Raw genomic sequence first — 27,703 nt, forward strand, 5'->3', positions numbered from 1 at the left:
CTCCATATCAACCTTCTGGAGATCCGGGAGATCCACCTGGCACTGAAAGAATTCCTTCCCTCTCCCAAAGGGAAACTGGTGCAGGTGTTCACAGACAACACCACTGCCGTGTGGTACTTCAACAAAAGGGGCAGGTTGGGGTCGAGGATCCTGTGTCAAGAGGCTCTTCGCCTCTGGACATGGCTGGCACATCAGGGCATGACCCTGGTCGTTCAACACCTGCCAGGTTCTCTGAACGCCAGGGCGGACAAACTCAGCCGTCGGTGCCTGGTAGATCACGAATCGCTTGTCCACTCGGAGGTGGTGCAAGGTCTCTTACAGCAGTGGAGAGAGCCTTGGTTAGCTCAGTGGAGCACTCGTTCCTTGATCTAAGAGAACTTGGAACTGGAAAAATGTGGGGTGATTTTGAGTTTCATTCTCATTTTCCATGCAAGGGATGTACATCCACTGCCTACGGTCCTGCAACCAGTTTGGAGTGGTTCCTTTTATATTGTATTTTTTGTCTGTTGTAAAGATACAGATTTGTGCAGAGTGATGGCTCTTACAGCAGATACTGATGAAGCATGGGCACAATGAAATGTGAAGACTACACACCTGGTTATCGTCAGTCAAAGGAAGGCAAAACACAGGCCGTGACTAGGAACTTCCTCACCTTTAACAACAGAATATGCTGACTCGTCTCGCTCCCCTACCACCCACCAACTGGCACTGCTCAGGAAAATATAATCAGCAGCCCCTTTCTTAAAGGAGTTTATTGAATTTCTAAGGGTAGCCCTGTCTTCATCCTCCCTCGCTTCAGTGTCTGGGTCTCCACCTTCCATCCTGCTGAATACAGTCAATGCACTTCCACTGTGTGAGGAAGCGGTATCCACTTCCATCTTGTGCCCTCCAAAGCCAGGGTCATCCAAGATGCATCTATTGGCCTCAGCACTCATACCCACAATGCACTCAGTCACGGCGTCCATGAGCCACACATATACTAAATACACAAACACTCAACAAGTCTATGGAATGTCAGTGAGATGGTGTAAGGGTCAACAAAAGTGGAAATTTGCACAAATGTGGTCAGTAGACACAGGAAAAAAGGTCTGATCAGGGCTACTAATTCACAAGCTCAGTACTCTGCCTCCCCTGCTTTGTGTGATTAACCAGGCACACTTCACAATAGTCCTCTGTAGAGTCGGAGAGCATAACTGTTGTAGTGGTTAACTCCCTTCTTCTTTCTTCACATCAATGCTCTCTCTGTTCAGCCTGCATGACAGTAGATTAATGTATGATGTCATGGAATGTTGGTGTGTGGACTAGTGGAGAGTGTCAGTTGGAGGATGAGAGGCTGAGCAGAGGGAGACTGCTCCTGGTGGGGCTGCTGTACATCTTTACTTCTATCCTATTACCATCCTACCTTCTTCTTCTACAACTGTAACTAAAGCTAATAAAGGAATTACTTGGAACTACCACCCGGCATACACTTTGGACTATTTATTTACAACATTTTGGCGACGATTGGACTCTTGAACCTACAAACTTACAATCTTCTTCTACAAGGAACATTGAAACTTCAACAAAAAATTTACTAAAAGATCTACAACGTACGTATTTCAAACTTTAAGCTTATACTTGAATATTTAAGTACTTCCTAATGGAACTGGCAGCTTCAGCCCCACCAGTGGCCTTTCACACCGGCCAGCCTTAAACAACCCTGCCAGATTGTTTACTTCATCTATGCCATCAGAGAAAGCGCTTTAATAGAAGCATTTTCAAACTGTTCCTGTAACAAGTTAAGAGGATTCTTGTGGCAGTGAGGGTACCTACTTGTCTATGCTGATACAAATACGTTTCCTGTTTTGCCTTACAAATGACTCGTGTCAAGTGAAACTTTCATTTTCTCAGAGGAGCCGATTTTATGTGGATATGCGTTTATTTTCTGACTTGGCAATCTTACTTTCATTTCCTGGAATAGCGTTTTTACCTGTTCAAGTCTGCAGCCCAACTGCTTTCTCCATGCCAACATTTCCGTTGGTCGGGAGCTCCTTTCTCCTCCACTGCCTGGGTGTTCTGGTGACGCAATGGAACCTGGCTATCGGGTTCTCTCCTGTGAATGTCACGTCATCACAGCTATTTGTTTCCTTGGTGCTGCCGTGAGCCATTCGGAGCGACGTGATGTGCGTGCAAGTTATCGCTTCCATGGTAACGCTTGGCAACGCTTTCTACCGTGGTGCAAGGCTCCCTTTCTGTTTGGCATCACGTAATTTGCGGAAGCGGCTGTGCGCACTCAACGAGCGAGCACACTTGGATTTAATGTTCACCTTTTCGTGTTTTGAGAAATGCTGCGAGCTCCAGTGCGTGCTGATTGTCTTGAAGATCGAGCGCCCTTCTTGTCACCTAAGTTCTGTTTCTGGCCCCAGCGCTTGCAAGTTTTACCCAAGAGCTCGTGTGGAAAATGTACCACAGACAGAGACTTCTTCAGAATTACGTTGCAGTTCATGTCTTCATTAGTACTATTCCCTCTCCGTGGATATGTGTGACAATGTTTTTAAAATACAAGGAGTTACTTCTTCGTTTGTTCTGCCGGTTATTTGAACACTCCTTTTGATTCCTGATTTCCAGTTTGGCACAGATAAGATTTTGTATTATTCGGAAACTTTCATTATTCGGCCTTTATTCTTTAAATATACACTGTGCGCCATCTTCTGGCATGTTTTGGAATCGTTTATGCCTTTAATTTTAACAAGCTCAGTACCTATTCCTGTTCTATTTAAAATGTTTTTTCATTATAATGATTTATCAATATTTTGCTTATGTGCTGAGTATTATGAAATGTCTACATTTTCGTGACAAAGTTAAAATTGCAGTTTGGTGAGTGTTCCTCATTGCTTGAATGTTTGGGTGAGTTTATCTCATTGCTGGAATGATATTATTTACGAGTTAGTGCTTATTTATACAGGTCCTTGTAATTTACTCTTATGCGACAAGGTTAATATTGCGGTTTGGTGAGTGTATCTCATTGCTTACATGTTTGGGTGAGTGTATCTCATTGCTTGTTGCGTTACTTTTACATGGATTACACAGGTGAAGGTTTCCCTGTGATTTACGAGTTACGAGTGTGTGTATCCCGGTATTCTGATTACGGGTGAGTGTATCTTGTCTTCTTTGTTGAGTACTTGTTGTCACGCATGCATTTTTACATTCTGGTTATGGTCCAGTCAAGTCTCAGCGCCGGTTCGCTGTTTACTTAACGGCTCTTGTTTATCCATCTTTCTTTTGTTGCCGATGATTGGATCTCTTACACATAGGCGAGCCTGAGACGTCAGGTGCACTTATGTTGTGCGTGTGTTTCTCTTCTTCTTTCTTTGCTTGTGACGTTTTGTCTCTTTCTTTGTGGGTATTTCCTTGGCACAGGTCTGGTTTTGCCTTCCTTTGAGAGAAATGGGGATGGTGTGCGTGCCATTAAGTTGCTTATATTTCGTTGTACATTCATTGCTTGCATTTTGATTGCGTTATTATTACATTGCATTTCATAGTGCCATTAAGTTGCTTATATTTCGGTGTGCATTCATTGCTTGCATTTTGATTGCGTTATTATTACATTGCATTTCTTAGTTGTTTTTATTTCGGTGTGCTTTCATTGCTTGCAATTTCATTATTATTATATTGCATTTCATTGTTTTGCATTATTACACTATGTTCCATTTTAATTAATCGCTTTATTGCATTCCATTATTGCAATGACTTTGTATTCCTTCTGTTTCTTTACTTCTTATTCTTCTATTTCCTTTTATTGTGAAGAGAGAGGATATGTTGTAGTGGTTAACTCCCTTCTTCTTTCTTCACATCAATGCTCTCTCTGTTCAGCCTGCATGACAGTAGATTAATGTATGATGTCATGGAATGTTGGTGTGTGGACTAGTGGAGAGTGTCAGTTGGAGGATGAGAGGCTGAGCAGAGGGAGACTGCTCCTGGTGGGGCTGCTGTACATCTTTACTTCTATCCTATTACCATCCTACCTTCTTCTTCTACAACTGTAACTAAAGCTAATAAAGGAATTACTTGGAACTACCACCCGGCATACACTTTGGACTATTTATTTACAACAATAACCAGCCGCGGCCCTTGCAGATAGGAGCAGTGGGGCCAGGTGGGATGTTGAGGGGAAATAATTAATTTTCTCTTGTTATCGTTTGTCAAAATCCCCTCCATCAATCCAACTCCACCGCCCCACCACTATTACCTGCCCGGGCCGCGTCTGATGCATAACCCAATGGGTGCAACGCTCTAGCTCACAGACCTGTTTCTGAACCTTAGCATTTCCATGGACAGGCTTCGGCCACAGCTCACAGGCTGGATTAGCATGCTTGCAGGGGTACACAATGGCAGGATGATGGTTTCACACACTGTTGGGGCTCTATTGGTATAACCTGCAGAATCAGAAAGATAATGACCACTCTCTGAGTCTCATGTCCACGTTCATCAACGGAGCACTGCTTTTGGTACTCCCATTCATGGTAAAGGGACAGAGTTGTGTGTGACAATGGTCCCTATTTTCAACTAAGTGCCAATACGTTTGCTAATTTTTTAAAGCTTTAAACAACTGCAGTGCCATATGGATGTTTGTACAATAAGAACAAAAGCCTCATTTGACTTGTATTGCATTCAGCCGTATATCTATTTACTTATCACTGCTTGAAATACGAAGATGTGTCCCTATAACTTACTTTGTACACTGAATGTCTGTCCTGAATTTCGACCCTTGGCTCTGAGTTTTTACAGGCACTGCCTAGAATTTGTCTCCCTGGCACATGGTCCCTCTACCCGTGTAATACCCAGAACAATCAGGATGTACCCCTTCAAGTACATACCTGTGACTGGGGGCCCAAGGATGGAATATGTCGCTGTTAAAACCCCATAATGTTCACTCATCCAAAGTCCAAACCAGAGCAGGGTACAATATTTAAAGGGGCAGTGCCAGCCTCCGTCTCTCGGGTTAGCTATTTACATTTATTTCTTTAAGCTGCCATGGTTTTTTTTTTTTTCTCTGTTAGGCTCTTCAGAGAGGCTTAATCAGCGACCACAACTTGTTCCACCACTAAATGAAAGGAAGTCTCCAGTAATGCGTTTCACATGAGGCCACTGATTAGATTTGGGTATATGAGAGGGGTGCCACTCGCTCGCCACCGCCAGAAAGAGGTCCCGGCAGCAGGAGGCAGAGCAGGGCAGTGCCGGTCACCGAGCGAAGACGCTGTTACCCCCTTTGAAACGGCCCCACTTCAGCCATCCGCCACTCTGCCATGAGGGGCACAGAGGAGGGCATACCACTGCCAAGCAAGGACCACAGCTGCAACGGGATGGACAACCCCACGTTTACGGTGAGTGGCCTGTTGGCATCTGCCTTGAGGCGAGGGCTTCAGGGAGCCGCACAAAGGGGAGGGTGACCACTTCCATAGTACAATGTAAATTGATCACGTGACATCAGTTCATAGCATCTTAACCAGGTCCTGTCTTTTCTAGTCAGCTGCACGTTGCATATCTGCCGAGTTTCTCTGATCAATACTGTGAGTGGATTGGCCATTCCCCGTGTTTGCTTAGATTCTGGGATTTATAACCCTGTTTATACTGGGTTAAATAAGTTTGCAAGTCCCAGAATTCTAAGGAGACTGCCCTAATTAGCCACTCAGGGGTCTGGGAAACTAGACAGGCATGGCTTTGCATCCTAAGACTTGCAGACCCACATAGTGGGACCAGCAAAACTACAAATCCCAGCATACAAAGTGATGTTTCTGAAAATGGTGCACTCAATAAAAGGTGAGGACGCACGTATTCAGGTTTTTAGGTGTTTCAAAGACCAGGGGATCACCAACCACATTTACCAGAAAGCACTGGGAATGAGTTGAAATGCAAGGATTATAATATTACTGTAAATAGTAAATTGAAAGGCAGGGATTACAATACTATAATATGACTGTAAAGAGTGGATGGCATAATGTTATTTGAAGGTTAGGGACACTTCCAGAATGCATGTAGAGCCCGCATGTTGTCTAATGTGGACTGTGAGATGTTCCCCTCATCAAAGAGGCTCCTTAAGGTGTTGCATAGGACACCTTGAGGCCAGGCCTGGGCTTTTAGCCAACAGCACATTGCATGCTAGGACTTGTAGTGTCGTTTTCTGCATTGTAAAGAGGGACTCAAAAATCCAAGCATTTAAAGTGCTGTTGGCTGTAAAGCTATAAAGACAGGACTGGCTGAAAGTGTCAAACATCTTTCCCCACAGCTTTGGCTCTTTATCGCTTGATACTTTGCAAATACATGCCAGATCTCTTGAATTTCCGAGTTCTATGTATGGACAGCTCATCAGGCAGGTTTCTTTCCCATGGAATGCTGGTATATGCAGTCCAGTGTCTCCATTATGAGTTCAAGAACACAACTTGTGAATCCTAAGGAGAAACCTGGACTGGATGAGCTATCCGGCCATAGAAATATGGAACTCGAGAGCTAAGGTAGTAAGCCAAGCTTTTATAATGACAAAATAAACTACGAGTACCAGAATGCAAAGTGATTATGAGCTCAAATGACTTCAAGGGGACTGCTCCAGAGAGCACAACCGGTAATTCATGGGATTGGATCCCAATATTGACCCTCGTGACATGGGGCCATTAGGTGGGCAGAAGTGCACCCGTCACTAGACACCTTGAGATTTTGGGAGAAAAGAGTCGAAACAGCCAATTAACTCTATATAATTTGGGTCCACGTTAACCCACTCTCAACACAACGAAATAAGTTTACGAGCTAAACAGGACTTGCTAATGAGCTAACAATCAACAGTGGATGAAGATTGAGGAGACCAGGGGTTGGTTGTTGGCAGTGGAGAGCAAGAGACAAAGAGTCGAAAGATGTTTTTTATATAAAATCTGGGCCTTTAGTGGTCATATCACTGAACGTACAAGATTTGAAAAAAATATTATTGTCTATGGGTGCTTGTGGAAGACAATTTCTATGAACTGGAATCTAGAGAATGCTAAAGTGATTCTAGTGTCTTACTAACCTCTGCTGGTCGGTTTCTATCAAAAAAGTTAAACAGAGGCAGTTTCCAGAAAAAAAAGAAAGTCCCTCAGCAGGAAAGCAATTCTGGTATTTTAATGACCTGTATTGGTCGTTTTCTATCAAGACAGTTAAATAGAGGCAGGTGAACAGAAAAAAAAGTCCCTAAGCAGAAGCCGACAAGTCCTAGGGCTGATCTCCAGAGCCCACAAAGCACATACACGTACTCATATAAGTATATACTAAAGTATAAAAGTATATACTAAAGTATATACAAGAGGTCTCGACTGCTCGACCTAAAAAGGGGTGTGCAAAGTTTTTACTAGTGCCTGATGTAAGCCTATGCGTATTTTGAAGACTTTCCTGCTTTACAAATGTACGCTCTGGTGTAGATCTCCCCTACAAAACTGGCAGTATTTAGTTGTGACTTCTAGTTGATGTACAATTACAAGGGGGGGCTATTGAGTACCACAGAGGGGTACAAGTCTCACAAACATATAGAAATATACAAACTGTTCTGCAGAGTTGTAGCCCACGTCGTCGGGCGCAAGGAGGAGCCCGATGGTGAAGATGCAACCAGGCTCATGGGTGAGGCTTTTGTCCTAAAAGGACAATCTGCAGTAGTTCAGACTATTGTAGGATCACTTAATTACTGCTGAAAATAGATTTGCAGCTTTCTCATTAATTAACTTCAAAATACTCTTCCACATGACTTCAAAGCTATATTGTTGTCCCTCAGCTTTTTCGCCCTTTAACTTAAAGAAGCTTGAAAATTTAAATTTTTTACGCTTGAAAATCCACATACTGAAATTTTGTATAAACTATGGGTAGTCATTTTTGTATTGGGGATAATAAAGCAATGGTCCTGAGCGAAAAACTTCATAACTCCACACCTTTAGGATTTAAACCTATAGAGTGGCTTTGAGATACAGCAGTTGACAGTGGCCTCAACGTTTCCTTTCTTGGGTGCTGTGTTGCTCAGTTAGCTAAATTGTTCTGTTAGACACGCTGTACTTACTACACAACTTAAGAGAGTTGTTATGTGGAACGTTGTGTTAATGGATTCCACGAAGAGCTGTTGATGGTTGGGGTAGCTTGTAAATTGATCTAATTTACTGCATGCTGTGGCAGGGCATTTTAACAATAAATATCTTCAAAACCAACAGGGTCTATATTACTCTTTACACTGTGCTTTATTTAATTACTCACCCAAAGCTTTATGGAACTTGTAGTCTTGGTTTGCTTCAGTTTGACTGGCATTCTAGATTACAATGTGTTGTAAAAGGAAAGCAGAGGGTCAGATGGCCGGTGTACCCACTCACTTGGAGGCATCTGTTACCCTACTCTCAGGGAATATGCCCGCTGCAAAACATGGTCTCATTGTAGTAAGCGTAGCAAGTGGAACTTCTAACTGTACAAACCATCTAGGACCGGAGTGACAATTGTCACTTAACCCAGTCCTCAAATATGTGGGGAGTGAATTCGTCTGGCTTGCAGGCCCTATTCACAAAAGTATGTTTGGCCGTGAACGTAGGTTTACGCCTGTATATTTTTTAGGAGAAAAAAGTATTCTGTTTCCCTCTTCTGGCCCAATGAATTGCCGGGTGCAGCTCTGTTTTGAAAGTTTTTAGTTGTAAATTGGTGAAGTATGATAGCTTAACGTGGTGCACGGCAGGAGTACATTGCACACACATGATTTCTACATATGTGTGGAAAGTGGGTACACCCATGAAAGTATGAGAGGAGTGGGCAAGGACTTAAGTGAATTATTGGAACAGCCCAGAAGTAGTAACTTTGAGGGTATTCACAAACATTCAGGAAGTAACTTCAACATCGGGGGCATATAAACAAGAAACTGGTGGAGCGTGGTGTTACGCCAAAATGGCTAATGCTGCGGTCCAACAGTTTCGAAACACAGGGATGTGCTATATTCACAAGTATGCGATGTGCCCCTGCACTTCCCCTAGCGCTGGCACTAAAAAGTGTTGCCTAGTGCCAGCACAGGCACCCTAACACCATTTTTCTAGGGTGACTGGACTGCAGGGGCAATTTGTTATGTGCAGGAAGGAACAACTTCCTTATAGCAAATTTACTCTGTGTGCTGCAGAATGCAGCACATGTAGAAAGAGCAAAAAACCAGGAGAAATTAAACATTTGTCCTTGTATCGCCTGTTTAAGACCAGATATATCTTTTGGCACTGCCCCATATCTTGTAAATATGGGGCAGCATCAAGAAGCGATGGGTGTTGTGATGGCACGCCCACTGCAACACTCATTGCACGCCCCTTTCACACTAAGTGCTGCGTGAATAGGTGCCTTACTGACAAGACAGCGTTAATCCACACTAAGTGGCTTTACTCTGCCTTGTAAATGAGGCGAAGGAGTTGATGCCACCAGAACGTCAGATAAAGTGACGTTCTCGTCATGTTAACTCCTTTTAAATATGCCCATGTGTCTAATTTGCCCCCAGATAAGTGCAGCTAATGTAGTACAGAAAGGGTGGGAATGCCTACGAACTTTCAAAAGATAAGTTAGTAAGGGGCATTGTGTGAGTACAGTTTCAAATCAGGAAAAATACTGATGGAAATAAACTTGAAAATGCATGTTTCCTATCCTTTGACTGGTGCAATGTTTGCTGTGTGTACATTATGAAAACATGGGGCATAATCCACCAGTTTATATCCATACTATCTATAGCCCCATATACAGTTCTATCTTTTTAAGCATAGGGTCTACTCACCTGTGCATAAGTTTCGCATTCTGTGGCTTATTCTGCTGTCTTTGCTTCCTAGCTTGCCTGACAGTGAACGGATGCTCTTATAGGGAGACTGTTGGGGAACGTGCTTTTATGGAATATGGTACACCATGTGAAATTGGTTTGTTTTGGGATACTTGTGTGCTATGTTTTCTTTTTGTGGGTTTGAGGATTTTTGTAAAGCAGGAATTCCTTCCATTGGGACTTCCATGAACACTCGGACTTTAGAAAGAAATTTGTCTCTGGGAATTAAAGCATAGATGCCAAATTTTTCGGTTAAAAAATGACTTTGTGGTCCAGTGCAGTTATTTTTCTGTGTATTTTTGTACGTTATAGTCCTGGGTTTATAATGGGATAAACAAGACAATAATTCCCAGAAAGCAATGAAAAAACCTGGACCCGGGCGCAGCTAGTCATACATGTGTCTAGGAAACTTAACAGGGCTAATAAAGATTAGCAATAATTTTCAATTAGTGAATAATACCAGTGGAGCCGTTTCAAAAAGACAGTAGGGGAAGTGGGAGTGATATGATTTTCCATTGAATGCCCCTATGATACCACAGGAAGTGACACCGTATTACCTTTCAGGCAAATGTATTTAATGTATTTTAGGCCTTACTACAGACATCATGTCACCACATAACACATATAAATGGAGAAAGGGCTTTGATTCAACCCACTTCAGCCATTGGTTTGTTTGGGTGAGCCCCCTGCAGGCATTGGTTTGCTGGGCTGGCCATCATGTTTTGGAACCGGCCCACGTCCCATAGGGCAGATTTGTGCATTTGTCTGCTGGTAAGTAGTCCTTGAACACAGTCACTTTCAAAACCATGTACCATAAAAACAAAAAAGGTCCAAACCTCCTTTTAAAACGACCATTTGGGGAGGTAGGAGTTTTATTACATGTACATCTAAGGCTTGGAACGATCTGCCATTCCACCTGAGGAATGCTATGGATTTCCTTTTTTAGGAAGGGACTGAAGACCTGGTTGTTTACCAAATGACCCTCTCTCTATTACTGTTAGGGGGTATATAGCACCAGGACACCCCAGGGTAACCGCTGCGCTCAACAAATCTAATTAACATAACATAACATTATCCGATAGTCTGATTTTTGCTGCAGATCGGTGCTGGAATTGTAGCCTCTCAGGAGTTGGTGGTGGGCAGGGAGTGTTGAGGGCAGCTGCTGTTGATGGCACATTCCTGCTGAAGGTTGAACTCCCCTGATACAAATGCACACAGTGGGTGCAACCTCTGACCCTAAGCTTTATTTCTTGGTCCATTCGTCGTTACCTGACAGACATCAGGAACCAGTATACAGTACCAAGAATAAGTGTCAGGTGGTAGTTGGGATACTACATGAATGGCGCAGGCTCCGTCTACTTATTTACTATTCAGTATCCCAGAAGCCCCTTCTCTTCCATCCTCAGCAAGGATACCAAACCAAAGGCGTCAGCAGCATATTTGCCTCCATACAGTACAGTACATTTCAGTAGCTAGTAGTCCAATATACCGTTGAGATGATGGCCCCCTTCTGGGTATTAGTTCACCTACATAAACATGTGCAAATCTGTGTGCCACTAGTCTCCAGGCATGCTGACACAGAAAAATACTTATGATTATCATATGTATTATCAAAGTTGTAGTGCAGTAGGATGAAATTATGCATTTTAACTTTATAAAGAAAACAAATAACGGTGTACTTTTATATGACTTGTTATAGTTTAGAAATTCAACATTCATGGTAAAGTAAGAACAGTAAGGGTGTAGCATTATTATGGCAACTATAATGCATGTCCTTCCTATATACTTCTTACATTTTTTACCTATTGTGCCACCAAATGGGTACTTAATGAAACAGCTTTCTATGGATACATATTGAATGAATGAATGATTTATAAAGTGCACAGATGTCCAGTAGACCTGCAGGTGCTACATATGCTGTATAATACAAGGAGACAAATCCAAGGCTAATTGCCATGACTGGAATAACCAGGTTTTCTTTTTTTTTTTTAAGTCTGTTTATTGGTGGACAAATGAAGTTCAAATGGAAGGGCGATCCAGAGACTAAGGGCCCAGAAGGAGAAAGACGGCCCCACCCCCTCCCCCGACCCTCCAGAGGAATATTGTTAGGATTGCAAGTATTGACTGATTAGAGGAACTGAGATACCTCGTAAGGTGGTTTACTCGAATTCTATACCTCAAATAGTGTAGGTCTCTGCAAAGATCTGCCATGAAGGTAATAAAAAGACATTTAGGGTGAACATGTAGTTGCATTGGAAGCCAGTTTGAGGTTCCGGGTGTTTCGCGATGGATTCCTGTCTGGGAATACCTAATAAAAGCCTGGCAGCAACATCCTGCAGAGACCTCGAGAGGTAGTCTGGAAGAACCAAATATAGAATGTTGGAATAATCCAAATGCTCGGTAAATAAAGAATGAAAATGGTTTTCCTTGTGAATTGAGGAACTATCCGTAGAATTATTTTAAGGGTATTTAAAAGGGCGAATCAAGCCTCTGCGACTGCTTTCACCTGTGGAGACAAAGACAGCTCCTTCTCATATTTAACACTAAGGTTCCTAGCCTCCTCCACAGGACTGGGGAGAGGGCCAAATCCACACGGCCACCGTACACTAGCCCAGATTGAGTGGAGCAGCGGAAGGGTAGTGCTTCAGTTTTAGCCGAGCCACGTTTAGACACCTGCACTTCATCCAGTTAGCCACTCCCACAAAGCAAGATTGAAAGGAGGGCTGTAATTCAGTATTAACCACCAAAAAGCACAGTTTTACATAGTGCCTCCCACGTCCCGTTTGTTTTTAGGCAAGGTAAGGAATGTATTTGTGTCTCTTGACAGAACCTCTACTTAGGAGTCGCAAAAGGTGGGCTGTAGCCCACAGGGCTGCTTGTGCTCACAGATAAAATAAGGGGCACTTAGTAGCAGCCTGTGTGACTTCATTGTTACACTGCTCACTCCCAGGCAATAGAGCTGTATCGGTATTCACAGTGGTATTTGAAACTGTAGAGTTAATTGGTGTTTTGGACCCTCTGCTTCAGAAGTGTCCCATAAAAAGATCACTTGAAAAGCACTTTATTCATCCATCGACCATCCTTAGGCAAGTAGAGAATGAGTGAGTCACTTTTATGTCCGGCTACAGACAGCATTTGCTTTAGCATGTCACAGCAGAACACACCACAAAACACATATGTACATACACTCTTACTGCACCCTTTGAACCCAGACCATGCACAAACACTGAAACCAGGCATAGGCCTTGCACCTGCACACAGATCTCATTTTAAGACACAGACCAGCACACATGCATGTCCCCTGCACCCTGGGGTACATCCTTGTGCAATGGAACAGACCCTTTCAGACTCAGCCGTAGACCCTGCATTGAGACATCAACCTCAGAGCAAGAAACAAGCTTCACACCCAGGCAGACACCACTGCCGGCCTGTCACACACCTTGCATCCCAAAACGTCTCTCACCCATATGCAGTACCCAAGCACATACCTCACACCCTGACACACATTCATGCATACTGGCACACACCGGATTCCACATACAAATGTCGGACACAGGTTCAAATTCTGCACCCCGGTAGGACTGTCCCAGCCACATTTCGGGCTATTTAAATAAAGGTGTCTGACTGAAAAAATAAAATCAAACTGCTTCACCTTTGATTGCTCCACATATTATTATAAACACTGGAAAGACTTTCTGCACAGTTATATGCATTGATTCCCTAGCAGTGTTTAGAAGTGCACATTCGGTCACTGGCATGATTAATTAATATACCAGGGTGACACAAATCTATGTTCTTCATCTATATGAAAGATAATGCAGATGACAAATGAAGCAGGTATTGGGGAAGCCTAAACAGCTGGCGTTGACTGTCAGCATTTCGGCTTTGTCAATGCTTTTTTGTTTTTGTCATGATTTTTGTAAAACTGTATTATTTGGGGAGATTCCAGGCCTTTGTCATAGAAAATAAAAAGATTAACTAAAAACATAATATTTTATTGTCTCAAAAAGCACACAATCTCATTTGGCACAGAAGGGAATTGCTTGATGTGTGGGTGTGCTCCTCGAGAGAGAGCAGAATGCCTTCGCTCACAGGGAAATTAGCCAATGGTCGAGGTGGGCTGACCCGCTGCCCATGTTGTATGATATAGTGGATGCAAGAAAAATGTGAATGAATTAACACACCAACAGATCAATGGTTAGAGAGAACCGGATGAAAGCCTTAACATATATAGCCTTATACATATTATATTAGCAAAAAGAAAAAGGTCTTGGCTGCTGCCAGACCAAAAAAGATAAACCATGATCAATAATATCTTTTATCTGTAGGCTTGTAATCTACTTCATCTCTCAACAATAGTGTTCACAAACACTTTGGCAGTTGTATAAACACGTTATTCTTTATCATTAAAACACATTCACACAAAGCAGAGTAAACCCAATAGGTTTGGGCTATAACTGAAAATGCAACGCAGATCTTTAAACTTTGCAAGTGCCTGTTTTTTTCTCTTTTCTTTACATTAACCTCGTAAAAGTCGAGCACAAACAGCTGCTTAAACTAGGGAAACTGTATTATTTCTACTATTAAAATGCACTGTAATCAGATTGAATATATCACATGGACTGCAAGCAGCTATGGAGGGGTGATCATTGTTACCCTAACCCATGCCCCTAGATGATAGAGGAAACTATCTTTGATTTCCTTTGTATGGTCTGGCCTGACAGCACAGCTGTCACCAGACAAATGTGTGAGGAAAACTAGAGAGGGGCTTTGGCTCCGCCCACCTGTGGGGGGCCAGGAGTACATTATTGTGAAGAAGTACAGTGCTTCCACAAAAAAAGTACTTGCTCTCCACGGAGATGTGATCATTTTGTTTATTTATCCAGCTGCTGGAGCTTGAAATGTTATGCGGCACAAACATGACATTCTTAAGCTATTAAACTGTCTTAGATGGCTAGAAAGTCATTGGTGTTTCTCTCTCACAACAGCACAGATGGGAGATGGATTTAGAAGTCCAACAGTAATATAGTTCAGTGACTTACCATGCATTCACAAAATATACATACAGGAAATCAAACCCATCCCAGGTTGTAGTCACTTTTAAACAAATAACGCCATGCTTTTAAATAATCTCAAAAGTAAAGTATATGTTCTAGAATAGTTTCTATTTGATAAAGAAGAAAACAAAACTTTCAAAGTTATTTTTCCATTTCACATTACCAGCTCCTGAATAACACTGTTGAAAGTCTTCAAACTAGACTTTTGTGAACTCCTCAGGTCAAGCAGCAGAAAACTCATAAATCCCAACAAACTCATTGGAGAAATGCATAGTTTAGGAAGAGTTGTGTTCATGTTCCGCAAGAGCATTTAACGTCATGCGTCTGTGGAATGCTGTACTTGTTGTTATGTTGAAATGTGCTTATGTTGCCACGTGCTTAGAAGTAGAATGCAGGCAATGCTCCAGATAGGAATGCTATGTTTTGAAGTGAGTGGGATGTTGGAGCTTAAAAGCAATGTAGCCCTGACCACTGATGGATGGTGGTCTGATGTACTGAACGTATTATCTTAGGAAATGAAGAAGGATTTGTTAACTAGTGTGGAAGTGCATCCTTTCTACGTTGGCGACAAGGGTAAACTTCAACCTACGCTACGGACCCCAACATCAATGACATTTCAAGTTTCTTGGATTTCTCTCTCTTTCAGGGTTGTATGTTGTTACAACGCATTCTGTTGCAACGCATGCCTTTTCCACACATGCGTTACAACTGTATGCTTTTTCAACGCATAACCTTTACCACGAATATTCCTTTACCACGCATACCTTTACAACAATTTTCATTGTAAATGTATGTATGGTGAGGGCATACTCTTGGTAAAGGTTATACCCCTCCCCTGTAACCTTACGTGACTCCCCAGCCCCAATCCTTCTTATAGTAACCCTGTCCTCAACCCTCAATCCTTTCGTATATATATTTTTTTTATAATACTAAAATTCCCCTTACCTCTTCACGTCATCTTCTCTCCATCTTTCATGGTGACGTCTTACGTCGTAAAGAGGAACCGGAAGTTTCTTTCCTTTCCCTCTCAAAGGACGCCGATTGCCTGCACTACTTGACGTGACTTCAGGTGAGTTTTTTTTGGGGGGGGAGACCCTCCCAGGCCCCTTTTTTTCCCCACGTTTTTTTATTTTGGGGGGGAGACCCCCCCAAGCTCCCTTTTTCTAATTTTACCCTTTACCACACTTGCCTTTACTACGTATCGTGTAGTCAAGGTATGTGTGGTAAAGGCTTTTGTGGTAACCATGCATGTGTTGTAATGCATGCGTGGTTAAGGCTTTCGTGGAAACGGCCACTCATTCCCCTCATTCAGTACGTGGTCAGCAATTTCGATGCACTGCTCAGCGCTTGCCTGCTGTTTTGTCAGTGCGGTGTGGGGGGGTACTGCACTCGCACTTGTGCAAGGCCATTGACATGTTTTAGGCATTTGGGAGCTGGAGCGCATCATAACACACATCTTACCTCAGGAGTTTACCAGCTCATCCCCTCAAGCCTTTTTGTGTGTGCAGGAGCTGTGTGTCTATTGTCCTGGGGTGGTCTTAGAGTCCATTGTCCTGTGTTGAGGAGTTCTACATCCTGCTGCACGGCGGCTGTGAAGACTGAGGCTTGTTGCGGATTGTTGTTCTAGGTTATGTGTGATGGGCACAGCACAAGTGAGGAGGAAAATGAAACCTTGGAAGATAAATTTGGAGACAAGGGTGTTATGGTTTGTGCAGTATCAGGTGGCAAGGTTTTGCTGTCTATTTGTTAAAGGGTAATTGGGTGCAACTATCTTCTAAATTGATGGAGAAGTTTTTGGTTGAAAGGGATATCAAGCATATAAAAACATCTTTGCATTATCTAGCGGCCACTGGAATGAATGACCACTTCAATGCGTGGTCAAAGAGTGTAAACAGCCTACGGTGTCGGATGGCTTGAATTAAATGGAGGAATTTAGGAGGAAGTTTTGTATGTATAGATTAACTTCTCATTCATCAATTGGTGCCACACCGTTTCATTTGTTTAGCAAGAGATCTCCCAATGACATGGTCGGTTATGGTTTGTGCAGTGTCAGGTAGCATAGTTCAGGAGGATGAAAGGAGGAAGGAACAGGAGAATGATGTGCAGCTACAAGAGGTAGTGCGTAGAGTGAAGGAGAGATGGTCTGTTGAGGATGAGACGCATGAGGATGTGAAAGGATTTTGGCAGGTGAATGATGAACCCTCATTAGAGTATGGGTTATTAATGAGAGGTGGAAGATTGGTTCCACCTGTTAAATTGAGGATGAGATTGGTGGATAATGCACACAAGAGTCTTCCTCAGATATCCAAAAATAAGGAGAGAGTAAGGATGAGTTACTAGTGGCCAGGCATGGACATTTTAATAGAGATGAAAATGCGGGATTGCATTGAATGTAGAAATAGCTGAAAAATATTAACATGCAAACTCAACCTATGGTGATTAGGGAAAGCATACCCGGTCCTTGGATTGAAGTTGCGTTTAATAAAATCACATCACCAATTTCCACTGTATTTACTGCCTTCAATTCGAACCAGCGAGAAAACAGGTCTATACTAGTGATGAAGAACTTATCAATACCACTTGTATAGACATGTTTGCTCGCTGGTCTGAATTAAAGGTAGTAGATACAGTGGAAACTCATGATGCGGTTTTATTTCTGGAGGGAATATTTGGACGTGAAGGTTTTCCTGTCTATTTGTTAAAGGGTAATTGGGTGCAACTAACATCTAAATTGATGGAGAAGTTTTTGGTTGAAAGGGATATCAAGCATATAAAAACATCTTTGCATTATCTAGCGGCCACTGGAATGAATGACCACTTCAATGCGTGGTCAAAGAGTGTAAACAGCCTGCGGTGTCGGATGGCTTGAATTAAATGGAGGAATTTAGGAGGAAGTTTTGTATGTATAGATTAACTTCTCATTCATCAACTGGTGTCACACCGTTTCATTTGTTTAGCAAGAGATCTCCCAATGACATGGTCGGTTCTGCATGGGTGAATAAAATGAGGTTGAGTGACACAAAAAGGGGTTCTGAGAGTGAAGAGTTTAGGAAGGGGAAATCATAAGGAAAGTAAAAAAATATTTTGATTGGCTAATGATTGTGAAGAACACCAAGGTCAGTGTTGGGGATTGGGTAAAGATTAACTCCACAAATGGAGTGCTGATGGATAGGTTTTCTCAACCCCTGAGAGTTATTAAACTTTTCAAAAATGCGATTTAGACGAGTTTGGAATTTATGTTGGGTTGCCTCGTGGAAGCGTGGTCATCAAGTGAATTCTGAGGTGAATAGGGAGCCTGAACATCATGCGCTTGAACATCATGTTCCTGTTACCAAGAATAGGCAAGAAGATCAAAAGACCTGTGCTGGAGGATCTGGGGTTGGTGATGAAATTCAGAATATGAAAAGGAAGAGTTGTGTGTAAACTACATACATGCCAGACTTAAGGACTTTGTGTGATCACATGTTCTCTTTTAATATGTATAAATCTGTATATAATTGATGTTACTAGTGTGGCTTAACTTTCGAGCTGTCGTTAATCAATGTGGGTAACATGTTTGTTGTATTAGGGGGGAGTTATGTGGTATGCGGTAATAGTTGTTATGTTGCTATGTGCTTGGAATTAGAATGTAGGCAATGCTCCAGGTAGGAATACTACGTTTTTAAGTGAGTGGAAGGTTGTAGCTTAGAAGCAATGTAACCCTGACCGCTGATGGATGGAGTCTGATGTACTGGATGTATTATCTTATTAAACAAAAAATAATTAGTTAACTAGTGTGGAAGTGCATCCTATTTACAGCATCATTGTATTATCAAAGACTAGACCACAATTTCAAAAAGAACTTCAATATGGCACTTGAATCTGTTCAGCAGTACAATGCTGCAATTATTTTTTATTACGTTTTGACTGCTTCTCCAAAACCAATCCCTGAACTGGTATTTAAGAATTCGTTTTTTGCTGAAAAGTGTCATTAGGGAAATTATCTTAACTAAAACAATAGAAGAGTCTTAGGAAGCGTTTTGCAAAACATCATTCCTTAAAACAACCAATACAGAATCTTCATTTATGACAGTGAGTCCTTGTAGGTGGTTCTCTCAATCGTTTTGTGGCTGGCTCTCTAGTTCCTTTCTAGCTGTTTACAGTGCCGTTTGGTGTCTCACATGGGCTCTGTGTACCAACAGGCCTACTTGTTGGATCTTCTTTGCTTGTTGTGTTTGACAGGTGCGAGTGAGTCCACGCAGTTCTTCATCCAGTCTTTTACACTGGTGATTTCCTTGTAGGGTTTTCTGTGGGGTTTGGTCAGTGGCGTAAAAATAGCCCCCATGGTGCAGGAGTCCCAGAGCTCCAGGTGGACCCCTCTGGCACTGTGCACAGGCGGTGACACCTGCCTTAACCCCTTCCATGCTGATGACGGCCCCCGGCCGTCATGCACTACGGTGGGTGTGTGCTGATGACGGCTGGGGGCCGTCATGTACCCTCCCACTCATTAAAAGCCCCACACAGGCGCAGAATCGCGGCCGCGCCCAAGGGGTTAAAGTCCATGACTGGGTCCGGAGTGTTGGAGTCCCCCCTCCATGAACTTTGCAGGGTGGTTCCCCCTCAAGTTTTGTTACGTTATTAGGTTTGCCTGATCCATGCTTGGGTACGTTGAGTCAGTCTGTTTCTGGGATGTGCCTCAGCTGAGGCTAGGTATGCTGGTGAAGGAGTTATTTCACAGGGTGAATGGCGGATGAAAGGCAGGGGTGGAAAGAGTCAAAAGAGTCCCGGAGGGGGCAGAGAAAACTGGAAGAAAAAGAGGTTGAGAGCCAAAAAGTGAAAGGAGTAGTGAGATGAGAGCAGTCACAAGTGAGACACAAGAGAGAGGAGGAGCTGAAGGAAAAACAGCTTGGCAGAAGCTGAAAGTGGGAGAGACCAGTCACAGGTACAGTTGGGGCCGGTATCTGGGCAAAAAGGAGGGGCGGGAGAGGGGTGAACCAGGGCCAGCCAACAAAATAAAAATAGAAAATAACTTACCTGAATCCACGCTCTGATCTGGCTCTGACACTCTGATCTGGCTCCGTGCACTGCAGGCACAGGCCCCCAGAATCCCCTGCAGCCAATCCTGATGCTGCACAAAAGCAGCGTCAGGATTGGCCTCAGCACAGTGGATTTGCACTCTCACGAAGACTGGGAGCCTGTGCCTCAGGCCCGGTTCTAGCGGGTGGGCCGGGTGGGCCAGGCCCACCCAAACATGAGCCTGGCCCACCCAAACAGGATCCTTGGCCCTCGCAGTAGGGCTTGAATGAAGGCAGGCGCGCAATGCCTTTGGGATCAAAGTGCTTCAACCCTGCTCCATCGTGTGTGCGCCCGGGCCGAGACAGCTTCCCGGAGGGGGCACACAGAGACAGTTTTAGAGATTATCGAAGCCACATCAGAGTACTTCACAGGTCTTTACAAGACCATGTACATGTTAAAGAGGCTTTGTTTACTTTTTTCACACCTTCCTCTCTGCATGGCGATAGGCAACACATCATTTCTTTGACAAAGGTAACCTTTGGTAACCTTTGCCTACTGTCTTGCTGCTGTGATATTTCTTTTTCTACGCAGCACAGGAGCAAAGAAGTTTGTTTAATTCTATTCACCTTTCCTGACCCCTGCAGTGGCTTATCACATCAGGCTGTGACACAAAGTTTGACTAATGGAGTAGGTGAGAGAATGTGTTACTACATTTTTTTCTTTTTTTAAATCTGCACAGGCCAAGCAGAACACACACTTCGTGTGTGCTTCATTTAAACAGCACACACTGCCATGGCCAATGCAGGACAACAATAATAATACCGAATGCCCAGATAACGCTGGTGATTTCCTGCTGGAGAGCAATCATTTATCTGTTGGTAGTTTTTAAATGCTGATGAACTGTATTGCATGTGGATAACTCCAAGGCTTTAAGTGGGATGAAAAAACTGGGGGGTCGTCTCTCAAAGGGGCGTGGCCAATGTATTTGAGGACGTGGCTTAAAAACAGTACGTTAAGAATCTGTGTTTAGCAGTGTGCGGCCCTACTTGTATTTTGCTGTTTCTATCATTGCATCCAGGTATATGATGCAACAAGTAACATCCTACCTACAAGTCAGGACTATTGGCTTTGTCAATGGTTGTTAGTTGCATAAGATAACAGCAACTATGGCTTGTATATAATATTGCAAAAGCTTCCACTTAAAGCACTGGTGACATCACAACAATGTTGCTGCTCCCAAGTTTCAAAAGGAGAAGGAAAATCCAGAGAGAAAATGACTCTCTTTAAAGGATTTCCCTTCCCCCTACAATGCTCACCTGGCATGACGTCATGCCGTAACTTTACACATGTGAGTAGTGTGAACAGGGTACACCGATGTGCCTGCTGTCTCGAAACGGGTCTCTATCAGGCTCTGTTTTGTGCCCTGGCACTTTTTTCTGGAGTGCAGTGACAGCAGGCTGCTGTCACTGCAGTTCGGAAAAAACGGACTACCTGTGCCAGGGCTCAAAACAGAGCCCGATAGAGACCCGTTTCGAGACCCCCTTAAAAAAACTGCGGGTGCTCAGACCCAGTGAGACCCGGCCCACTTAAAGCCCTGGATAGCTCAGTGCATTACTGCCTTTGTCACAGAGATCCTTGTGTTACTTGCAGTTCAGAAGTTACAATCCTAACATGGGACAGTAACCAATTAACTGTTTTCAAAGAGCTGAATACAAGCATGAATGGTAGAGTTAGAACTTCGCTTTTTTTGTTTTGTGATTTAGTTAGAACTTCCCAAGTCTTTCATTATTCTAATGTTGCTAAAATGAGTATGTTTGGGCAGATATACATTTTCATCAGTAAAGCTGACCCCATGGAATACTCTTTAAATCCTAAGGTTGTGTATCCCCAGACATAACCTTTTTCAAATATCCTGCCCACCAGTATGAATGACATGTAATTCATACACCTTGTAATCCTCATTGGCTTATATGACATTCCCTATAGACTGATTTACATACTAGTATGATTCAGTGTCTCTGTATAATGTGTGCGTGGTGTAAAGTAGTGACACACACTACACTGATATGAGTAGCGCTATACAACAAATGAAATGCATAAGAGAGAGGGCCTACGTAAAGATAAGGCGCACTGTTGGACTGTGGCAGTGAGGGAATCCGAGGAGGAGGTAGTGGGAGGGGCTACGGAGAGATGAGGGGCACTGGTGGAGGGTGGTAGAGAGGGAATCCGAGGAGGAGGTAGTGGGAGGGGCTATGGAGCGATGAGGGGCACTGGTGGAGGGTGGCAGTGAGGGAATCCGAGGAGGAGGTAGTGGGAGGGGCTACGGAGAGATGAGGGGCACTGGTGGAGGGTGGTAGAGAGGGAATCCGAGGAAGAGGTCATGGGGTGGAGGGGGGAGTTAGGGAAAGATGAGGGGCTCTGGTGGAGGGTGGGAGTAAAGGTATTTACGGAGACAGAGGTTATTGGTGCGGTGCCAAATAAGACTTTCGCATCAGCGCTGAAGCCGGCCTTTCTGTTTTTGTTTATTTAATTAGCAGTCGGGTCATAAGGGCTACTGGGGAACATACTTTAAAGTGTGTGCTAATTATATTTACTACTATATTCAATGTTTTAAGTTTGAAGGTGATTTTACTAATGTTTTTACCAGGAAAAATGAAAGTGGAGCTGGATGGTGCCTGACATGGGGCTGGGGCCCAAGGTCAGCTGTGAGATAAGGTGCACTGGAGAGGTATAGTGGATAATCAAGCCTGTAAGGGAGAGCGTTGTCCGGGGTCAGGTGGTGGTAGTAATGAAGAGAGATTCTCCCTGAAGGCTCGCACAGAGGGAGCCAGAGAAGTGTCACTTGGCTGATACTCCCACCTCAGAATCCTCCTCTTCCCATCAAAGGGACATTACGTGGAAATAACACTTTTTGAGAGTGATCACATTTAGAAAGAGATTTGGTAAAGAGTGCGTTTTACTGGGCCTTGTAAGACTAAGAAGAAATAAAGGAGGGCCCTGAAGCAGACCTGCCCAGACATATATGCGACAAAATAGAGCCCGCAGTGGCCCTCCCAAATGCACCCTTGGCCCACCCAAATACAAATTCCGGGAACCGGGCCTGCAGTGTGCCTGCTCTCTCCAACCCAGCAACGCAGCTAGGGTTGGAAGGAGCTTCAGTGCGCAGGAGAGTTTGGCTGTCCTGAGATGACCAGCCAAACTGTCATGCGCACCGATTACAGTACAAAATACTCTTCCGTCAGCCTGTCATCTCTGGCCCCGCCCCCAAGCCTCACCACCAACAGCCCAAAAAATAAAATGATAATAAACACTTGTTTATTATTGGGTTTTTTTTCTTCATTTTTTTGGTTGCTGTCAGGGGGGGGGGGATAGAGGGGGGGGGGAGTTGGGAGCTGGGGGGGCGGGGGGGTGTGTGATGCTCCTCTGCCAGAGGAGCTTCCGCTGCACAGGTAAGTGGGTAGGGGCTGATCCTAGTCACCTCCCTACAGTTCTTTGCTTCCACACAAATACATATCCATTCCCCTGCTATTTACTTGTAATGCTTCACATTACTATGTAACATTCCTTTAAAGCCAGTCTTATTGGCATTGCCATAGCTTGTTTTTGATTTTTCCTTTTTTTTCAGTTAAGCAAAATATCTTGCAATAGAAATTTAATTGCAAGGACCGCAAAACATATTCACTAAGGAAACATGTTTTTATTATCTAATAAGTGTTGTAAAAAGGAACGACTTTAATTTGTACAATGACAGCATAAGAATACGAGACGCTTGATCTGCCAGACACTTTGATGTGAATGGTGTGTTAATGACCACATGAAGCCATTCATTACCTTAATTAACGCCTCTGCTGAGGGTGTGTGGCGATGAATAAGCATGATAATAGATGGCGTCCCTCATTTGAAAGTGTACATGAAGGCTGTTTCGCGCCTGTGCACCGTGGTGCCACCACAGCTCTTTGGCGCGCGCCGGTGCGTCAGCTCTGCTCATTGGCTAACGAGTGGCGCCGTTCCAGGAGTGACACGTGCTGCCAGAGTAGCCTTTTAGCCAACAGCACTTGGCGCACAGGGATTTTAAATAGGTTAAAAAAACAGGTGACGTTGCGTAAAAAGTGCAGTTGTGTGAAAAGGCTGAATGGGGCCATTCGAGAGCCCTGTGCAGAGGCGATGACTTTACCTCAGACACAAGAATGTAAACTTAAAGGAGCATGCAAAACAAACATGTCTTTGGGCTTCAAGTGGACTCTTTTTTGTTTATTTCGACGCTGCGCGAAGCCTTGAACCTCTACAGTCACTCTCAGAAGTATTTGGGACAAATATTAGTTACAGAATGAGAGTCCTGTTGAACTGCAGCACCTGACTATTTTGGGAGCAGATGTACAAGGCACGAGTGTTGTTAATGCGTCTCCTCAGTTATTTACTTATGGTTATTACCGTGGCCGGATGCACGAGGCCCATGAATGGATACTAGGAGCGACCTTGTACCAGCCCCAGCCCCAGGCATAGATACAAAAATTGTCCTATGCTATGTTTGATACAGTCATTCTGTCCTGCCTTTTTTGCCAAGACACTTACAGTGGAAGGGGAGGGGAGAGGGGAGGGGGGAGTAAAACTAGAGAACTACAGTTCCCAGAATGGAAAGTGCTAAAAAGTTAGAATTGGCTGAAGAGGTATGGATAAAAAGGTGCTACTTAGGCACCGTAATGCAAAATGATGGGTCCCCCCACCAGAATGTGAAGATGGGCCCAGAGTCTCCCATTTGTCAGAGATATTCATTTATCTTGGGCCGGAGGGGCCTGCATTATGCCCCCAAGCTACCTGATGAGAACGTCCATCCAGAGATTTGCCAAGACTCAGGACAGGAAGATGCTGCAATTCAGTGTTGTGTGTTTATGTTTAATATATATATACAGACACACACAACTCCTGTCTTGCTTCAGCCAAAATCCACCAGTCACATACCACGATTCATCCAAAAAGAACTTTATTTTACCACTCTCCCGTTATGTGTTTCAGTCAACACAGTGACCTTGTTCACATAACGCCCAGCCATTAAGTGCAGTTTAAATACCTCTACACATCACTACCCAAAAGAAAGACTCCACTGATCAAATGGCCCTGGGGGATCCCCAGGGTCAGCTCAGCTATGTCCCAGGGTGCCCACCCCCGGGACGTAGCAGTTACCTTGCCAGCAATGGTGCGGGCAGGTGAACCTCTCGCTTGGTGGGAGCAATTTTAAAGTTCCCGCCAAGTGAGAGCACACAGTAAGTCTGCTCCCAGCAGCAGAAAGGACGAAAAATGCTCCTTTCCACTGGGTGCAGAATTTTCACGTTTCCCTGCCCACTGTGAAGAGGGCAGGAAAACGGATGAAAAAATTGATCCCACCTACAATGAGCAGCATTTTGAGCTGTTTCCTGCAGGCAGGAGCAATGTCAGCTCCCACTCGAGCCGGGGATCTGATTGGGGCGGCTGGGGCATTGGGGCTCCCCCTGCGACCTGCAACAAACACACAGTGGGTGCCCTAGGTGGGCTCCAGGGCACCCACCATTTAATGGCAAGGGCCCAAGCGTTGGCCCCACTAGGGCCAAAATCGGCCTGGTGATGGGTGCTGCAATGTTCTTCTCTACTGGGAAACATCATTTACAACGATGTCTTTTCCACGATTGACGTTTTAAACGATCCACTTACCCCGCAAACGTCTCTTCAACGAGGGAGCCTTCAACGACCGTCTTGACCACGAAAAAACGTTCAGCGTGGCTTGGGGGGAGACGTGGTATTCCGTCCAGTCGTGATGGGGGGGCTGGGGGAGGGTTGGGAGGGGGCTGGGGGGGCTGGGGGGGTCTCCCCCCCAAAAAATAACAAGCGAGCGAGCGAGTTAGATAAAAAAAAAAACGCTCTGTGGTATTGATGAAGAAAAAGGAATGACCCTCCCTCAAAGACGTGCAGTGTACGTAAAAAAAAACAGTCCTTTATTTATTTTAGAAGACGTGGGCTGGGGGGGCTGGGGGGGTCTCCCCCCCAAAAAATAAAGAGCGAGCGAGTTAGATAAAAAAAAAAACGCTCTGTGGTATTGATGAAGAAAAAGGAATGACCCTCCCTCAAAGACGTGCAGTGTACGTAAAAAAAAACAGTCCTTTATTTATTTTAGAAGACGTGTTTTGACGCTTGTTTCCATGGTAGATGGAAGTAAGGGGCTGCAGGAGAAAGACGTGCAGGTAAGACGTTCCTACCGTGGTACAATCCTTCGTTGTCAATTCCAGCGTGGTAAAGCCACTTGCGATGTAAAATTCGCGTGGTAATGCCATGCGTGGAACTTGTATTAGTTGAAAAATCATATATTCTTCTCTACTCTTCAACACTTTTCAACACTCTACAATAACCACTCCACTATACTATACAAAACGCCATTCCAATTCATAACACTTTTCTCAACTCTACACTAGACCTGTCCAGTCTAGTGCACTCCATTGCCACTGTAATATACAACATACCACTGCACTATATAACAATTTACTCCAGTGTACACTTCGCCACTCCACTCTACCCTGCTCTACTGTGTGACACTTCCCCCTACTTAACTTGAACCCACTCCACTGTACCCCAAACAATATGACAACACTTCACTCTATGCTGCTCCAGTCTAACCAACTCCACTGTACGCTATTCCACTACACACCACGCCACTGTAACACAATCCACTCTACTCTACTTTACAAAAGTACACTCTACGACAGTATACTGTACATCACTCTCCTTCGCTCTACTGTACCACATTCCAATTAATGACACTCCACTCGACGCAACTAAACTCGATGATTTGGAACACATTTGTATTAAATAAAAAAAAGTAAAAATTCAAAGAAAAAACGAAGGTTAAACCGCCCTCCTCGCCGCAATGGATGACATCCGTAGGCTACTAGACCAGGTACACACTGCAACCCTCATCCTTCCAGACCTCTCCGCAGCCTTCAACACTATTTCACATCACACTCTCGCAGCCAGACTACACAACTCGGGCATACAAGGAGCCGCCTCGACTGAATCCAATCCTTTCTCTCTAGTAGAACCCAGAGGATCAGACTTCCTCCCTTCCTCTCCGCACCCACCAACATCAACTGCGGAGTACCCCAGGGATCATCACTCAGCCCCATGTTCTGCAACATATACATGGCCCCCCTTGCCTCCATCGGCAGACAGCATGGACCCAGCATTTTATCCTACGCCGATGACACCCAGCTCATCCTCTCACTCATGAAGAACCCCAAAGACACCAGACTCTTTTTCCAGGAAGGAAGTAGAATGTGGCAGCCTGGATGAAGGACAGCTGCTTGGAGCTCTACTCAGAGAAGACCGAGGTCATCATCCTCGGACCCCACACCTCCACCTGGGACAACACCTGGTGGCCCCCCACCCTCGGAAACCCACCCACTCGGACAGACCACGCATGAAACCTCAGCATCATCCTGGATTCCTCCTTCTCCATGAACCGCCAGATCAATGCCGTCGCCTCCACCAGCTTCAACTGCCTGCGCATCCTCCGCAAGACCTTCAAGTAAATCCCCTCCGACTGCAGAAAGACCGTCACCCACACACTCATAACCAGCAGACTGGACTACCACAACACCCTATACGCCGGAATCAACAGAACTTTACTACGCAGACTTCAAACCATCCAGAACGCCGCGGCCAGACTCATCCTCGGAACACCTCGCCACGAACACATGACCCAACAACTGCGAAACCTCCACTGGCTCCCCATCGAGAAAAGGGTCATGTTCAAACTCCTCACCCAGGCCTACAAATCCCTCTACAACATTGGACCCAAATACCTCAACGAGAGAGT

General features: G+C 44.3%; 1 protein-coding gene across 2 annotated transcripts in view; it reads left to right on the top strand.

The window, feature by feature from the left end:
• The first annotated feature begins 5,045 nt into the window (after positions 1 to 5,045).
• Positions 5,046 to 27,703, top strand: part of LOC144799717 (solute carrier family 23 member 1-like) — a 171,931-nt gene continuing 149,273 nt past the window's right edge. For both annotated transcript variants that reach the window (XM_078671265.1, XM_078671340.1), the window contains exon 1: positions 5,046 to 5,363. In XM_078671265.1, coding sequence (XP_078527391.1) covers positions 5,286 to 5,363 — 78 coding nt within the window. In that variant the 5' untranslated portion in view covers positions 5,046 to 5,285. The remainder of the gene's footprint in view (positions 5,364 to 27,703) is intronic.

Source organism: Lissotriton helveticus, chromosome 1_1 (assembly GCF_964261635.1).
Source record: "Lissotriton helveticus chromosome 1_1, aLisHel1.1, whole genome shotgun sequence".
Lineage (NCBI taxonomy): Eukaryota > Metazoa > Chordata > Amphibia > Caudata > Salamandridae > Lissotriton > Lissotriton helveticus.